We start from the raw sequence: 19132 nt of genomic DNA on the forward strand, positions 1-19132 counted from the left end.
AAAGCTTGCATGAAATCTGCCTACTTCTAATCCTCAGAGATACTCCTGTTCTCATGAGTTCTTAAATATTTGTGACAGAGGTTTAAGATACATTTACTCTATTTGCTACTAGAAAATTTGACTCATATCAAACAATGAACTTCTACACACTTATGTTTTGAATCATATTGACAGGAATGTAATTCTTTATTCTTCCATAACTTACCCAAAGATTCTATGGATGAAGTTACAATAAATTTCATTTTTAAAATATGTGAGAATAAGATGGAAAGCTTTGACAACAAACAGAACCAAAATATTTAAGGTGGTTGAAATGCTCTACACCATGATTGTGCGGGTGATTTCACAAGTGTAATCAGGTAAACTTATCAAATCCTCACCTTTGAACTGGGATTTTATTGTATATAAAGCACACCTAACAACAAAAACAAACAACCCCAGAAGACTTTAAGGGAGATGAGACTATATTTTTAAAAGCCTTGTTATACAGCAAGCTTCAAGTGACACTCCCAACCCAGCATCAGAGCCCTTTCGAGGGGTGGAGGTGAAGCAGCTGTCACTGCTTTGGATCCAGAAATAGCTCAGATGGGGGTGTTGGGGGCTGGTTCCCAGCTGAGTGCTTTCAACTCCTCCAGGACCCACTGTTTTCAAAAGAACAGAGAACCCGTACCAGCCCTCTCCAGCGTGACTCTCCCTTGCCAAAGCTGAAAGCAGCTAATTGGGCAGGTATGGGCTGGGACCTGACATTCTGCATTCTAACAAGCATTCCAAAAATGCTCATGCTTGCTGGTCCATGGACCACACGTGGAGGGCTGAGGTTTAAAGCCTCCCAGTTAGATGCCTGGTGCATGCTTGTAATCCCAGCTACTTGGAGGAAAAATTTAAAAAATGAAACAGTCTGAGACAGGAAAACTGCAAGTTTGAGACCAGCCTGGGCAACTTAGCAAGACCCTTTCTCAAAATTAAATTAAAAGCATTCCCCAGTCTTTTTAGCTTGACTGGTAGTGTGCCCAATCTGGCACTGGGTTCACCCCCCAGTTCCAAGAGAAAAAAATAAAATAAAAAAAGGCTCAAGCTCTGGCCCCATAAATCTCAGTTGTTTCTGTTTCTCAGCAAGGTAGTCTGCCACACTGTCTAGGCCAGCGTGATAGCTCCATTGTCTGGAACATAGACCCATAGTTATCCAGGTCAGACTGCAATGAAAGGAAGCACTTAACAGCTGAATTGCACATTTTTGGGTTGATTTCCTTAAGCTTTCCTTACTTCACTAGGATATATATTTAAACACTATTTTCAAATTCTTCTCCTCCATGTTGCTCTTTCTAAAAGTGATCTAAGGCTCACCACACTATATAATGCTTCCTCTTCTTTCTTTTTTGGTCAGCTGATCCTATATTGAAATATTTTTCTTTGTCCTTCTTAACTAGCTGGGCATCCCACTCATCCCACTGCTGTCATCTAGGATATCACTAGGGTGGTGGCCATCAGCATCTCAGCCCAGAGACTAGGCAGTCCCTGGGATCTCCTTAAGGGTTCCAGAAAGTTCTTTGGCTAAATGTCGTTGCCATATCTGTTGGGCAATGTTGGAGGTCTCATAAAAAGTCATATTCCTATGTTTGAAGTTTTTCTATTTCTTTCTGTCTCTTCGTGGTTCCTTGAGGCTTTGAAGATCAAGGTAGAGGTAGAAGCCTCAATCCGGGCCCATCTGTCCTAAAGGTCGGCTTCACTACAATCCTCAGCTCTGTCTAGTCACCAGTTGCCTTGGCAATGTTTCAGCGACCTGTTTTGGAGGCTGATTCAGGGGTGCAATCTCAGGATCCAGCGTGGACGTGGCACCTGCCTGCTGACAGCCCACCTCAGGCACAGAGTATTGTTCTCAATGGGGTCAAACCTGGGTAGGCGCAGTAGGAGCAGCTGGTGCTGGATGAACCTGGATCACAACAACTAAAGAAAGTTGCACCTTCGCCTCCTCCAAAGCCAAAAACCAAAGCCTAATTCTTCCTCTTCTAAATCCAGTTGGAAGCATAAAACTTCAACTATCCTCAATTAAGTGAGCAGAACAATCTGTAAAAAAAACTCCCTGAGCTAGAATTTTTAAAATGGTCTTAATACTTGTTCTGTTTTTATTTATGTCTGTCTCCCATCAACTCACAACCCTCACTTCAAAACTCAGACACTGCTGGTTGAGCCAGAATATTTATAAGAAAAAATTAAAATCCAGTACCAAAGAACTAGATAAACCAAGGGAAGCTTTTTGGTTGGTCATCTTCCTGCAGCCCTGACCCTCTGCTGCTGGCCTCTCTCTCTCCTGCTCCTACCTCTTACCTCCCTGCTTTCACAACCGTCCCTGCTGTCCACCTGCACCTCTTCATTCTTCTTTCATCTTGGTTACCTCTCATCGTCTTCCATCCCACCTCCCATTCCTCCAAGGGAAACATGTGTACAGAGAGAATGAAGATCTGAAAACTCTGTTGACAGAGGACAGACCTTCCTAAAAGTCATGGAGGGGCTGGGCATCATGGAGGACTCAACTGTTGATGGAGACCAAGAACGTGAAGGTGCTGTCTGTCTGTGTGGTTGGAAAACTCAGAACCAGGATAGTGTGCTAGACAGTCAGTGGAAAAGGAAGCAGGGTACGAGCAAGTGAGGGACCTTGATACTTAATCTGGACAGAGAAAGAGGCACTGATCAGAGGTTCTCCATGAGCTTCAAGGCCAGGAACAGGTCCTGTCCTGTGGAAGCCATGCCAGGTGGGAGGCTTACATGAAGAGGCAAAGGACACAGGGAAAGAATCCTTTATTTAACGAGAGCTCAAATGGAAGGAGACGCCTAAAAATGAAGAGAGGGACGAGGGTTTTGAGTCCCCTAGTTCATATGAATATTTTAGATATTCTGAAAAATTCAAAATTATCTTTTGCATCAAGTAAGTTTCTTGAAATTTATTTATTTTATTTATTTATGTATTTATTTGGTACAGGGGATTGAACTCAGGAGGCACTCGACCACAAAGACACATCCCCAGCCCTATTTTGTATTTTATTTAGAGACAGGGTCTCACTGAACTTGCAATCCTCCTGCCTCAGCCTCCCAAGCCGCTGGGATTACAGGTGTGCACCACTGTGCCCAGTAGCTTTAATTTATTTTAATGGGAATTCACTATGATTAATAAAATACTTTATTGGTTATTCACAATGATAAATTTTAGAGTATTCACTATATGTCAGGTCTATCAAGTGCATTTTTACTGGTGGTGGGATGTACTGGTACACTTTGGTAGTGGTACATTTTACCACTAAGCTACATCCCCAGTTCCTTTTTATTTTTATTTTGAGACAAGGTGTTGCTAAGTTGCTGAAGCTGGCCTCAAACTTGTAACCCTCCTGCCTCAGCCTCCTGAGTTGATGGGATTACAGACATGCACCACCATGCCCAGCACACATTTTTTTTTCATATTTCACTTATAAATAGGACTATTACATTCCTATTTTGCAGATAACTGAAGTCCAGAGAGATTAAGTATTCTTGCCTAGAGTCACACAGCTAGCTAGCATCAGAGGATTAGCACACCGGGCTTAGGTAGCATGTGATTATTTGTAGTATTTCCAAATTGGGCCAGGAAATAAAAGGGATGATTTTAAAATGTTGGCCCAGCAGCAGGTAGGTATCAATTATTTGTACAATTCCTTCCATTTCTTTTCTTATAAGTCAGTCTAAACTCTTTGCTGCAAAACTTCTCTTAAGCTAGCCTGTCGGTTAGGTACTTTCCCTTGTCTAGAAAAAGTATCACTAATGTCCAAATCAAATAATACCTAATGTTAATATGATCCTAAAAAGAAAGAAGTATTTAAAAGAGGTATGAAGGCAGAAATAGAAGCTTACCAGTTTAGCTTACCAGTTTAGTTTTGTGGGGTTAAAAAGTTAGCAGGAAGTCTGAGCTTAAATGAGGAAGTTGTACTAGTAAGAAAGAAAGCCGTGTGCTACTACCACTTCCTGTTTTTGCCTATAGTTGGTAAAGCACTGTGGGTTTTGTGGGTGCTTCATTTATAACTGCTGACACCTCCTCCTTCCTGTTCTTGCATTCCATAAGGACATCTGCTGGTTGCTCTTCTCCTCAAACCTACATCCTTACCCTTTAAAATGATGCACCCTTTTCATACTCTAAAGGTGAAAAATTCCACATACCATTAAAATAGACAAATATGCAGTTCTTGGTGGGTATTTTGGACTTTTCCCCAATAGAATGGTAGATGTGGGGTTTCATTCATACTTTGACACTCCATCTCCATGGTAATGTTGCACACTTAAGGAGATGAGGTACAACAGCAATGCCCAATGGACATGTTGCCATACTCACCTTATTCCAGGAATCAGTGTGGTTCTGGGCAAGCCACTTAACCTCTGAGAATTTCAGTTTCTTTATAAAATGGGGATGATAAATAGGGTAGTTATAGAGAGTCCATGAAACAATGTATATATTAAAATTATCTTATTCTTTTTAAAAACCTTTTAAAAAATAAAAACTCTTCTGAGTTAGCAAGCCACACAAAAAGGGACTGTGGGTAGCTTTGGTCTATGAGCTGTCGTGTGCCGACCAACCCTTGATATAGATGTAGATCTTTGATACCATGTGCCTGATATAAGGAGAAGTCTGTGGCCATAGAACAAAGCAAAACTAACCAGTCCACACAGAAGCTGTTCCCTAATCTATTAAACCAACTACCACTCTGTGAGTAATAAAAGTTCAAGCTAACCTTGCCAATCTAACTCTCTGAACTACATTTAAACTACCCTACTCTGCTGATACATACCCAATTTCCTGCAAGCCAGAACGTGAATGGAAAAGGCATTCTACACATCATGGAGATGAATTATGCTGTTAAAATCATGGACAGTAGAGTTGTCTTTTGCAAACTAAGAAAAATACAGTGGACCCAAACAGAGGCCACCCTGTTGTCCTTGGGTTAGCACCAAGGTATCTGAGGTAACTGAGCACAAAAGAAGTGAACTCTTGTGCATGGACATGTGCACACACACATACGCACACACACGCGCACACACACGCACACACATTCCTATCTTTCCAGGCCAAGAGAATTGAATTCTTGGAACCCCTTATCAGATGCATGATAGATGACTCATAAGCTAAGCGCTCAACTTTTAAAACAATGGATGGGACTCATCTCCTACTCATGCCAACTCTTTCTGTATACAAAATAGACACTCATTGTTAGCATGACACTCACTTTCCCACTTCCCTATTTCTGAAAAGCTTCTAAATCCAATGAATTTCAATAGAATTCAGTGGCACTGCCACTGTCCTTTTTCACATGTATTTCAACTGCTGGCAAGCCTCAATGTGCCACTTCTCCCGTTCCAGGATTATTATTTCCAAACAAGAGACCCCAATGCCAATAATTTTTGCTGCCAGCTGAGGGACAGCACTTTTCAGATCATTTCTAAGGAACCATGACTATAACTCAAAGAATTTTAAAAACAAGTATCTGACTGACAAGACAGAAGACGAATATGCCCATTATCTGAGGACCTCCTAGGATCATCCGGAAGAGTAGGGTTTCCTTACTGATTCCTTTAAAAACCCCATTTTTATGTCACGAGATCCTATTTGGTCTTTCCTTGGAACTGTGCAGATAAAAAAAAGGTCTTAACATTTACAAGGAATAGCTCAGAAAATGTCACAAAGACCATCTTTGTTACCACTAAATGCAAAATTATCATCTTGATAGGCGTCACTCCAACTTTTTAGAATACATATGAAGTAACCAACCAATGGCAGTTCAAGAACAGGGAGAAAATTTGCAAAGGTACAGGGCAATCTCAACCAAATTTGGAGTTTGCTGACAGATACTGAGAGACAGAGAGCTCTGCTGAGGTAGTTGTTTAAAATGAATATAAACCTCCTAATAAAATGAGAACATTTCTATGAAAGGACAACAAACTAGTTCCCACAATGTAGGAACAGGTACTTAGGGCCATGTGTTGATGAGTCTGTAGTTCCAATTTTATCTGTCTACCCTTAATGTGGGCGCAATTGTAAAATGCTGAATTTAAATGAAGAGAGACCTGGTAATCTAATTTCAGTTGACAAACACCCTTATTTTATTTTATCTTTACTAAGTGGCTATTTACTGGTTTGTTTGTAAACACTAGTTACAGACAACAAAATGATATATTCTCTTATTGATAAAATAATGACAAATGGCCCACCAAGGCAAATATTAGGAGAAAGGGAAGAATTCAGCTACAATGAAAGCAAACAACCCCCCACAAAATGAAGGTCATTGCTGTAAACTGACAATGACAATTACTGTCCTTTTTGCAAACAGCAATTTAACAACAAATGCCCTTTTGCAATACTAACCTTATACTGTATTTCTTAACAATCTTTGAACTATTCTGAATTTTCAAATGAAGGAGACATTCTTTTTTTTTTTTTTTTAAAGAGAGAGAAAGAGAGAGAGAGAGAGAGAATTTTATTATTTATTTTTTAGTTCTTGGCAGACACAACATCTTTGTTTGTATGTGGTGCTGAGGATCGAACCCGGGCCGCACCATGCCAGGCGAGCGCGCTGCTGTATAAGCCACATCCCCAGCCCCAAAGGAGACATTCTTAAGGAAAGTAAATAATAAGCAGTGAGTTCCAGAACCTTCTGATTATTATCATTTCATCTCCATGGCCAACTAAAAATCTGAGGGTAAACTAAACCTTTTGGTTGACTTTGTGTCTCCTCCGTAAGTGCAACAATGATAAGAGCCAATGTTTTGCTCTAAAGCTTTGCTTTTTGTTTTGTGAAATATAATGCTTACATAACCATTCATTCATTTCAATAGACTCTATTGAGAAATACCTATATGCAAGCACTGTTCTAGATCCTCTTGGGGGTAAGGATCACAATTTGAATGAACAAGGAAAAATTTGACATGAATCCTGTTACTTACTTACTAGAAACGTAGAGATTACACTGAAAAGTAAAGGAAGAGAAATCTCCCTTCCACTTGGGAGGACTAGAGAAGCATCTCCGGAGGAGATGGCATCTGCCCTGAGTCTTACAGGACTGCCAGGATTCAGAGGCATGGAGAGATGAGGTGGGATGAGGTGGAGGCACCTCAGCTTCCATAGATTGGGAGATGGCCAATGTAGCCAAAGCACAGGGGATGAGGTTGAAAACAGAATTTGGACCAGGCAGCACCACACTGATTTCTCATTTGAGCTCTTGTGGTCTACAGACACCAAAAATATTTTCTCAAGTTTTCTTTAGGTAAGAGGAAAAGGAGTTTTATTATATTGGTTTTAAGTTCTCTAGAGACCAATTTTTTCAACTAGTTTTTTCCTCCTAAAAGTACATTGCAAAAATAAATTCAAAGAGTATAAATTTTCCATCTCTACTCCATTCCCAGACTCTCTCACTCTCCAGAAGTTCCCACCATCAATAGTTTTCTTGTCCAACCCTCTCAAATATTCTGGGAAATAGGTACACAAATATACAATCTCCATCCACGCTCGCTGCCATCCAATATTCAGTTTGCTTTCACATAATAATATTATAATCAAAAGTAAAAGTGCTCTTGGGAAACATGTCTATTTTACTCCTTAGTAATAATCTTATATTCTATTTTATGAAACTACCATGATTATTTGACCAGTTTCCTAATGATGAACTTGGTCTTATTTGTCTTTGCTACTAAGTGGTGTTCAATTTTTAATAACAGAAAAAGTTAGTTACCTCTTTGCTGGGAATTAAGTTCAAGGGCTCCCGAGGCAGTAGGAAATCCTTAAACTGCACATGAGGAAAAGCATGAAAAATACAAAGTTGCTGTTGAGCAGTTCAGCTGCTCTACTGGTTTTGTAATATACTGTAGGCATATGTGCTACTCACTGTGACCAAGAACTTGACCATCCTTGATCTACAGTTTGGTACACTTGATACTGAAAAGCTGTTTTTATTACAATAACGAGAATGGTTCTTGGTGGAATACTAACATGATAAGTCCAAAAGAAAAAAATCCGGAATACTGATGATTTTGCAAGGTGATTTTAAAGCTGAATTATATTGGAAAGTTAAAAGTATTAACTTACAAACATCCATTGATGAGAATAAAACTTCTCTCATATTGTACATTACCCATGCAGGGATGGTTTCTGAAGGAGAGGGCAACACTAAAAGGCAGTCCAGGGCTTTTGATCTCACTGGTTCTGGAGTCGAGCAAGCCTATCTCCTCTACATCCTAACTCATGATCATATGTAAGTTGTTAAGCCTCATTTAGTTCACCTGTAGAGTGGGCTATATGTACCTCCTGGTGCTGTTGGAGGGATTAAATATGATAATGTAGCATACGTAGTTACCTACACAGTAGAAGTTCAATATATGTTAACCATTATTTATTGTCTAATAATAACCACAGTATTTGAACAAATATTTACTATATACCAGGCACTACTAGTACCCTCTGCATCTCTTTTCTCTTACACATTAATATATGCATGCACGTGCATGCACACACACCACACATTCATTTACCCCTCACAGCAGGGATTAATACTGATTAATAAAATTCTCCTTGCATGTCACTTTTCAAAGTGTGTTTTAAATACATTTGCATTTCCACAACCAGGACCCAAGTGTGGTAGAAAACAAGAGAGACAAAAAAGTCTGGAATTCTAATCAACCAAAATTAAAAACAAACAAACAAACAAACAAACTATTATTTTGTATAGATTGCAATGCTATTTGACAATATTATGTATTACGTCAAAGAGTTTGTTTACACACTCACTGGGGTTTCTTTTGTTTTTGTGTTTTGCATGTGTGTAAATGTGTGTGTGTTAATGGAGATTAAAGCCAGGTTTGCTCTATCACTGTGCTATCTCCACCCCGCTTTTTGTTTTTTTTATTTTGAGACAAGGTCTCTCTAAGTTTCCCAGGCTGGCCTCATGCACCACCCTGTCCAGTTACACACTCATTGTTTACAATAAACTCTAACATCTCAGAAGTGTCATGAATTTCACTGTCCTCATTCATGGTTGTAAACTTAAGGGATACATTATTTAAATATAAATCATGTATCGCTTTATCAGATTCTGAATAGTTTAATAAACAACTCATTTACCTACCATTATAAGGAGACGGTATGTTCTAAAGAGATAAGTTTTCTATAAAATGCATGCCTTTAATGGAAATATTTAGAAAGCATGACAAAACATAACCCACCATTCTTTCATGTTGATACTAACTTTGAACTCCTACTTTTGTGATGACAGCATTATGGGGATACTTAGGAAAATAAAGAAGTTACCTGGGAGGAGATTTCTTTGGCAACTATTGCCTTTTCTTTGGATTCCCAATCGAAATGGAATCTCAAATCATAGGAACCCTTTGCCCTGAGCACTTGGGTCTCAGTATATCCCTCACTACTGCCTCCAGCTATGGTCCCATTCGTTTCCCACAGAAAATTATACCTTCGAAACAAGGGTGAACTGAGATTCCGCACAAGCATACTTCCTGTTTATCAGAAGGCATTATAAGACCTCAGAAGCTGGGCACCGTAGTGCACACCTGTGACTTGAGAGGCTGAGGCAGGAGGATCTCGAGTTCAAAGCCAGCTTTAGCAACTTAGCAAAGCCCTGAGCAACTTAGCAAGACCCTGTCTCTAAATTTAAAAAATGACAATAGGCTGGAGATGGGGCTCAATGGTCAAGTGTCCCTGGGTTCAATTCCTGGTACTGAAAAAAAAAAAAAAAAAAAGCAACATAACACCTCAGAATTTAGGAAAACGCAAAATCTAACAGCATTCTCACAATGAGCAGAACTCACTGAATCAAATTGAATTGAATTAGATGCGTGGGTTGAACAGGAATAACAGCCATTACTCTAGGTTAAAAAAAAAAAAAAAAAGCCAGTCCCACACTCAGCCAAGAAACCACACCAACAAGTTTCCAGATGACCCCAGCAAAGAGTTCCACCCCTGCCCCAGTGCGACACGGAGGAGCCTTGCTGGCTATGTCTCTAAAGAAGCCTGCACAGTCTTGGGCTCCGTTTCCCTGTTGGCCCATGAGCCTGGAACAGGGCCCTGTACCAGATGAAATATCCTGAACCCGCCAAATGCTTCTTGGCTTTGAGCAGCTGTGGGAGCAGCTGGTTTTACAACAGTCACAGAGCAAGTCCTTGTTCTAAGGTGGGAGAGTCCTGTGTGTCATGGGACACTTTTTAAATTTGACTCTTTATACTACTACCTTCAGAAGCTTTCACCCAAAGATCTGGTGTGTTGTGCTCTATTTCTGTGTCTTACGAAGAACTAAATGACCTAAAATAGTTTCATCCAGGGGAAATCTTTCAACTACAAAAGTCAAGATTATCCAATTCTTTGCTCATTCAGAAGCAAAAGAGTCATGAGATGCGAGATCAATTATCCCTGAGCCAGTATAGTCAAAAATCAATTGATGTGAGGAAAGAGGGAAGTGATACTGGCCAAATTGTATTGTTGTACTGTGTGCATGTACAAACATGTAACAACAAATCCCATCAATACGTACAACTATAATGCACCTATAAAAAATGTGGAAAAAAAATTAATGGATTTCCAGGAATGGTAGATTGGATACAAGGATTTACTCCTCCTCCCTTCTATTATAAAAGTAAAGGGATTTGATTTTACTCTTTTCAAGGTGTAAAGCTGCCGAGACAATAAGAAAATATGAGGAAAGACAATTGTTTCAGAAGCTGAAAGGTAGACAGAACTGAATCCTGAAATGACAGTAGACAGAGCCAAGACCAACCCAATTTTTACCACAGAATTCTCAAAACACTCTGGTGGCATTACTGGAAGTAAGGGGCAGTGAAAGGGAATAATTAAAATATGGTGAATATTTTGAGTGCTCTTGAAGGGGAAGCTAGAACCCCCAGAGCAGGCTTTTCCTCCATAAAGCTGAGCAGTCACTGTTTTTCCCATCTTAACAGAGTTTGAAGATACTGGACAGTTTAAAATACAGACTTCTGGGTGAGGAACTAGGCACAATTTGGAGATAGGGCACTGTGATGAGAATTAGGGATTCAGGGAACACAGGCATGCTGTGATATTCCTAACAGCCCCCTCCTCTGACTTGGTCCCCAGAAAGACAACACCTAGGCCCACACCCTGCAGGAATTGCAAGATCTTCTCTGTGTGATCCAAAGAGCTAAAGAGGAAGCATCCTAGAGAAACTGACATGGGGTAGGCACATAGCTCTGTGGTAGAGGGCTTGCCTAGCATGCATGAGGCCCTGGGTTCATGGTCTCAAGAATCAACACTGTTCTCCAACAAAAAAAGAAAGAGAGAGAGAGAGAGAGAGAGAGAGAGAGAGAGAGAGAGAGAAAGAAAAGAAAAAGATTGGTAGAGAAACTGACATTGGTGGCTCCTCAGGTAAAGGGTTATGAAGAGCACCTTGAGTGAAGTTGTTACAAACTGGCCCCATGGGCACCCACAAGGTTCCAGTTAGCCTTGCTTTTCCGCATTCTTGAATATAACAGACAAGGAAGAGCCACCTGACATCTGAGGAAATAATCCAAAACAAACATCAACTTGCACAAAAGGATACAATCCTTAGAAAATCTCTAAGACAAATGGTCCAGTTTCTTCAACAAATTACATGGAAAACAAGGAGACAGCAGACCCTGTATAGATTAAGAGACTTCAAACACATAATGACCAACAGTTGCACTGTATGAATTTTATTTGAGTATTGATTTGAAAAAATCCAACTGTTTTGGTTTGTTTAAATATAAAATCATCAGTAATTTAAATATTAGTTGGATATTCAATATTAAGGAACTGTTGTTAATTGTTGGTTTTAGGTATGACATATTATGGTTATGTTTTAAGAGTTCTTATATGTTAGTTCTTATATGTTATATATACGGAAATATTTATAGATGAAATGATATGATGGTTGAGATTTGCTTCAAGACAATCTAGGTGTGGATTGATTAAATAATTGTGGCCATAGAATGAGGGAACATGAAAATCTTTTATATTATTCTATGTTTGAAATTTTCCACAATGGAGAAAAACTATCATAAGAATCCTCAGAGAAGACAATGACCCTAAGAACCAAAATAACATTAAGAAAGGGAACATTCAGAGTATTTTAGAAAGCTCCTATAAATAAAAAACTAATAACAGAAATAATATAGTCACTAAAGAGCTGGGGGAAAAAATTGACAAATCCCAAGGAGTACAGCTAAATGTTATTAGAAATGAAAATAAAGAAAATATTTTAAAAGTTGGAGGACCAGTCCAGAAGGTCCAAAATCTAGGTAATGGTTCCAGGAGAGAAAAGAAAAATAAGAGGAAAGAATTCATTAACATAATAATTTAAGAAAAGTTCCCCAAACTGAAGACCATGGATTTCTAAAAGGACACATCAACTACTCACACAAAAAATGAAAACAGGCCCACAGCACGGCTCCACAAGGTCACTGTGAAACTGCGCAACACTGCAACAAAGAGATTCAGCAAGTTTCCAGAAAAAATAAAACCCCAAACTGGACTATATATAAAAGATTAGGAATCAGAAGTATTTGGAATCTCACAACAGAAAAAATCTCAAAGGCAATGGAGCAATATCTTCAAACTTCTGAGGGAAAATTATCACCAATCCAGAGTTCTGTATCTAGCCAAACTGCCATTCAAAGATGAAGGTAGATAAATGTTAAATTTGGTCTTTTCGTGTTATTCCATAATTCATGTTTTTTTACTATCCTCTCTGCATGATCAACTTTATTTTCAAGGTTATATATTTTGTCTTCTTTGCCTGAGGTTCTGTCTTCCAAGTGGTCTAGTCTGGTGGTAATGTTTTCTATTGAATTTTTAATTTGGTTTATTGATTTCTTCTTTTCAAGGAATAGAGTTACTTTGGATTAGGTAGAGGGGAGTGAAGGAGGGGAGGGGTAGAGAGGTAGGAAGATAGTAGAATGACTTTGACATTATTACCCTATGTACATATAGGACTACACGATTGGTGATTCTTCATCATGTACAACCAAAAGAATGAAAAATTATATTCCATTTATGTGTGATGTGTCAAAATACATTCTACTGTCATTTATAAGTAATTAGAACAAAAAATTTTTTAAAAAAGAAGCTTCTTCATTTGATGCAACTCCACTAATCTATTTTTGATGTGTTATCTGTGTTTTTGATATCATTCCTTTGAAATCACTGCCAAGACCACAGTCATAGAGTTTACCCTCTTGTATTTTTTTTTCCCCCCTCAGGACTTTTATAGCCTTGGTTCTTATTTTTTTTAAGTCTTTAGTTCATTTCAAGCTTTATTTTTCTGTAAGACATAAAATCTGGGTCCAATTTCATCATTATGCACGTGAATATTCTGTTGTCCCAACTCTACTGGGAGTTGTTCGCTTGGCCTAATATTGCATCCTTGGTGAAGATCAGTTGACTATATATGGGATTTAGTTCTGGGCTCATATTCTGTTCCACCAATTTGTATGCCTTTTTTTTTTTTTTATGTCAGTACCATATTATTTCAATTCCTGTAGTTTTATATTTTAAAATAAAAAAGAGATGCCTCTAAAAAACAAAAACTAAAACAAATAAACAAACAAAAAAACCCCAGACAAACAAAAGATGAAAGTAGAATCAAAACATTTTTCAGACTTGAAACTCTCAAAAACTTTATTCCCATTCATGTTTTCACAGTAGTAACAGCAAGGAAATAAAACTAGAAAGAGGAAGAAATGAAATACAGGAAACAAGGGTTCTACCACAGAAGAGGAGTGAAGGGAATCCCCAGAAAGGTGACAAAGAGAGATTCCCATTGCAAGTTACTCCCTATGCCTCAGTTCCCTATCTGTGAAATGGGGAACTGTCCATAGTATGGTACCTACCTTGTAGAGCTGTCAGGATGCAGAATAAAGCGAGAACTACAAGAGTTATTATCCCCATCAAGTAATTGACTTTTTATACTTTAACATATAACTTGATAGATTACAATAATTTTTTAAAAAGAAAGAAAGAAATCAATGCAATACACATTTATGAACTCAATGAATTTCTAGCTTGGGAATGACTGAAAGAAGTCACAGAATCATAGGGCTTTTTGGAGGTTGGCAGGGATCTGAGATCTTATCTTGTACAATTTCCTTGTCTTAAAGAGAAAGAAAGGGAAGCTCAGAGAGGCTAAGTCACTTGCTTAAGAGTACACCGTCACTTAGAACAGGAGTTGGGACCAAATGTCTCATGTCGATGCACTGAAAATCGTAAGTGTAACTACCCAAGTATGCCTGCAGCATCCTCAGAGTTTCACGTATACCAAAAAAAGAAAATAATAATAATATGTCATATTACACTTAAACCTGGTACTTGGCAACACAAACACACACAATCTGTAGGGTTGGTAGACATTGTAAGTCCCTGTTTCCAAGAAAATGATGCTACTGTTAGAAAGACATGAATGAGAACCAAACAGAGCAAGGTCTGTGAAGCCTTAGTGCAGAGTTGGGGAACAGGCAGGGCCAGGAGGACGCACGTGCCCCTTGCCTCACACAGGAAGGTGCCCTGACACTCTGGAGGTGTGACGGCTCTGCAGGCTGGGGGAGACTTTTCCTGATATGAATTCTGTGATCTGTCTTAATCATGTTCCAACTGACAACATTTGCAGAAAATCCCATTCAACAGTTGGAGATGAAGTTATTCAAAAAGAAAATTGCCATTTTCTTATCACTGAATCTCAGAGAAAGGGTACAACTCATTTCTCATCTCTGCTTCTTGCACATTTATTACAAACACCTCTGTAATTGCCTTTGGCGACAGTACATGCTCCATGGCACTCCAATTACCAAAGTGGTGACTGGCTGAGTTAAATATCTTAATATTTTGCCCATTTAGATGATATGAAAAGTGACAAGAAGAGTACAAGAAAAACTGCTATTTTCAAATGTTTTAATCTTTTTTTTAAGGTTATTTCAATTTTTTTTTTAATTAATAAAAAGGTTTTCCTTCCTTTGGAAAGTCAGTCTGACGATAAATAAAAGTCTTATTGGTCACTTAGCCAAGTTAGCCATAAATAAATACAAATTATTTAGAATTATTTCCAATTTCTTCTATGTAGTAACATAAGTATACAGAAAAGTTTCAAAAATGGAAAGTTCTGTCATGCCAATACTCACAGAAAAAGAAGGATTCCAGTGTTGGCCAAGGCAAAGGCGAGTCCCAGAATCCCACTGCCCATGATGGCGTTGCTCAGGTTAAAGACGGACATGCCCAAGGAGGTGGTTCCTGGGATCTGAACAAAGAAACACACGTTCCCACTAAGTCAGTCCGTCTCCAGGAAAGCTCATCAGGCCAAAGCTTTTAAAGCACTACTAGGAACCAGCATGGAAATCCTTTCTGAGTTGAGCTAGTTATTTTTTTTTAAATGGGTTTCAGGAGAAATTACATAGGATATGTGAGGAATATCCTAGTGTACAGACAACTCTGTTTTTGGTACCATGCTATATGAATTAAAAACAACTGTCCCAATTTATGTGATTAAAAAATAAGTACACTTTATTATAATGACACTTACATATTCATCACATTTCTTTTTTTCCAAATGGCTGTTTGTGAGACTTCTTCTACTTTCACGGTCAGAAATAAACTTGCTGTAAAGACATGCATAATATATTTAACCTTATGATAATGATTTCAAGCTTAACATCAAGACTAAAAATTTATTGCTTACCAAAACATATTACATATGAAAATTCATCAACTGGTTGCCTAAAAATGTACTGCCCTATTCAACACCTCCTATTTTTTTGTTTGTTTGTTTTACAAGAATTACTTGCCTACATTTTTGTTTTACCAAATAAATTCTGAGTGCTCCAAGGTAGGTACTTTTCCTCATTTATTTTTATATCTCTCACTGTACCTGATACCAAAAAATACCTGTAACAGATGGTCATTTTGAGATGAAATGAAACACAACTCTAAGTTAAAACAGCTATATATTTTGAATCATTTTCATAATAAATGACGTTACATACAATGTAAGTTAATTATTTATGTAGGTTTTCCTTAAAGTGGAAAATCAGATAATGTCAACACTACTATAAACCTGGCATTTTAAAGAATACTAGAGGCAACCTTTCTTCTGAGTTCATTCATACTCTAGGAGTCCAAGAGTTACTAAATAGAAATTCCCTCTCCCTTGCAGAAACGAAAACTGTTTCATGTATGGAGATTGCTCAGAAAACTTGATCATCACTTGACCCAGCTATCCCACTCCTTGGAATATACCTAAAGGACCTAAAATCAGCATATTACAGTGACGCAGCCACATCAATGTTTATTAGCAGCTCAATTCACAACAGCTAAGCTATGGAACCAACCTAGGTGCCCTTCAACAGATGAATGGATAATAAAAATGTGTGTGTATATATACACAATGGAATATTACTCAGCCATAAATAAGAATGAAATCATGGCATTTGCTGGTAAATGGGTAGAACTGGAGACTATTGTGCTCAGTGAAATAAGCCAATCCCAATAAACTAAAGACCAAGTGTTCTTTCTAATATTTGGGATGCTAACACACAAAGGCAGAGGTGAGGGAGAACAGAAATACTTTGGATTATACAAAGGGAAAAGAAGGGAAGGGGGGATGGGAATAGAAAGACAGTAGAATAAATCAGACACTACTTTCCTATGTTCATATATGAATACATGAACAATGTAACTCTCCATCATGTACAACCATACGAATGGGAAGTTATACTCCATGTATTGTATGATATGTTAAAATACATTCTACTGTCATGTATAACTAAAAAGAATAAAATTTTTTTAAAAAGAAAACTGTCTCACCATCAAACATTCTTTTAGAACCTGCCATATGCAAGTCACAGGAGGAGGCGATGGGGGTGATCTGGGGCTACATAATTATGGTGCAGGCACTATATAGTCTAATTCCTATAGCACTCAGAAAGTTACAGCAGGGGAGGCGGGGCTCATGGTCCACACTTTAGGGGTAAAGCTAGGGCTTTGAGAAAGCATACAGGATCCAGAACTTAAGTTCAAATCCTTACCAGGTCTGGGGGCCTGGGCATGCCCCACCCTGTCTGCTCATGGTGAGATGGGAGTGACATGATGACCCTGCCCTACAGCACTACTGGGAGAATTCACTGAGAGTGCATGTATAAAACATGGGTCCAGCACCTAGCAGCGCATGAGAGGGACAGACATTAGTCACCCCTCTCCACTGCATAGGAGGGGCCTGAGTTGGGATGGGATACATACAAATATAGAGTAGTAAGAATTCAGGGCTGGGGTTGTGGCTCAGTAGTGGAGCGCTTGCCTCGCATGCGTGGGGCCCTGGATTCGATCCTCAGCACCACATAAAACAATTTTTTAAAAAAATTTGAAATGCTCTAAGAACCATTAGATTCACTGAATGCATTCAGAGTTGATATCAGAACTTGATGGCCTAAATTTCTAATTTTTAAAAAAATCTCTAGTTAAAAAAATAATTTTGTCAAAGGAGGTAAACCACTTCATGTATTCTCAAGACACATTAAGGCTGCTTTTTGGTCCTTCTAGGTGTGGAGATCAATTATCTGACCATGGCTAGAACTAATCACAGTGAATTGTTCATTGAGTTTGAAACCACCTAAGCTGAACTATTAAAGAAGCATGTATTTTGAAACTGTGAATTATATTTCCAATCACTTTTTGAGTCCTGTTGTACTTCACAATAAGGCATTTTTTAAAAAATGAATCATATGTTACATTGATGTTGATTTTACTCATCTCCCTTCTTCATCTTTAATCCAAGAGATCTGGTTCTCCCTGGCATTACTTCTCCAAGTTTATACTATTTTGTCAGAACAAGCCAAAGACCAGAAAAAAATATATACTACAAACTCACTCTGAAGCCATCATGTGTATAAACTGCACAATCCGCAGACCCTGCCAGTCACTGTGAAGGACCACAGTGAAAACCTGGTCTCCAGAAATAGGAGTTCATGCTCCACTTGAAATAAGACCATAGCAGCTAACACCAGTACAGAAATGTTGGGTTGAGCAAAATGAAGATGAGATAAGGAATCCAGAGAAGGAAAAGCAAGTATTGGGTGGGATTAGCTAGAAGAAACTTAAAGGCATAAACCTGAGAAATAGTGTTGCTTGTTTTTAACAACAGCATGGCATCATAGCATTTTTGAACTCTGACAGCTGTATAGCATTGCTGCTAAGGACTGGTTTGGCCTTTCCTTTGTCCTTAACATTCTAAATCTTTTCACAGAATTGCGATTTACAGATCTAGCTGCAGAGGGGCAGGGAAAAGCAGCCTTCCCTTCCAAACAGGCAGCCCAAAGAAGTGTGGGTTCTGGACTTTGCAAAATGGAACTGACTCATATTTAAGTCCTGTTGTTCCATAAAGACTGAATGTAATCAGGCTAATTTGAATGACCAGAACTCAAGTCTACCAAATCTTTACTTAACAAGTCCCCCATCTGCCTTTCTTGCGGAAGAAACCTGTTTTCCAAAGAGAATTTCCATTATTTTCAAATTAAGGGAAAAGCCTGAGCATTTTTTTTTTCAAATAAACCCATCAATGGACCATTTTGGCAGATCTCAGTACCATGCCTGGCAAACACTCCTCAGAGTCGATGGCAGAGGACTGGTGGGCAGAGAAGAAAAGGATGTGGGCAACCTGATGTGGGGGAGGGGACATTAAATAGGGTCAAACATTGTGCAACTAGAGGAGCTGAAGACTAAGGTCCCTGCCTGGCCTCCAGCAATTTCCTGTGGAACTGCAGAAGGAGATGAAACTGATTTACAGAGCTGTTCTAAGGCACAACCATTAAGGAATACATTAAAGCCTGTTGTTTGCTGAGTGACTCCCCAGCTCTGCCTCTGTTGGTCAGTCCACTTTCTGCAGTAAGACTTAACAGATTTTCCCCAAAAATCTCCACTGGCTTCCCCACTGAATAAGCTTCAGGCACAAATTCCTCACCATGTCATTTCAAGTGCTGCTTAATTTGATTTTGCCTCAGTGTTCAGATCTTAGGTCCCCCTGCAATCAGAGTATTCTCGCAAGTGTGGGTGGAGGCAAGACAGGGCAGAAAAACAAGGCGGCAG

At 38.8% G+C, this 19132-nt stretch overlaps 1 protein-coding gene across 3 annotated transcripts in view; it reads right to left on the reverse strand.

Moving 5' to 3' along the window:
- The window catches only part of Slc38a1 (solute carrier family 38 member 1), a 62148-nt gene that overhangs the window by 20726 nt on the left and 22290 nt on the right, over positions 1–19132 (reverse strand). For all 3 annotated transcript variants that reach the window (XM_076854354.1, XM_076854353.1, XM_076854355.1), the window contains 2 exons: positions 15579–15654; positions 15181–15296 (listed from right to left, as the gene is read on the reverse strand). In XM_076854354.1, the coding sequence (XP_076710469.1) occupies positions 15181–15296; positions 15579–15654 (192 nt within the window). The remainder of the gene's footprint in view (positions 1–15180; positions 15297–15578; positions 15655–19132) is intronic.

This window comes from Callospermophilus lateralis, chromosome 4 (assembly GCF_048772815.1).
Source record: "Callospermophilus lateralis isolate mCalLat2 chromosome 4, mCalLat2.hap1, whole genome shotgun sequence".
NCBI lineage: Eukaryota > Metazoa > Chordata > Mammalia > Rodentia > Sciuridae > Callospermophilus > Callospermophilus lateralis.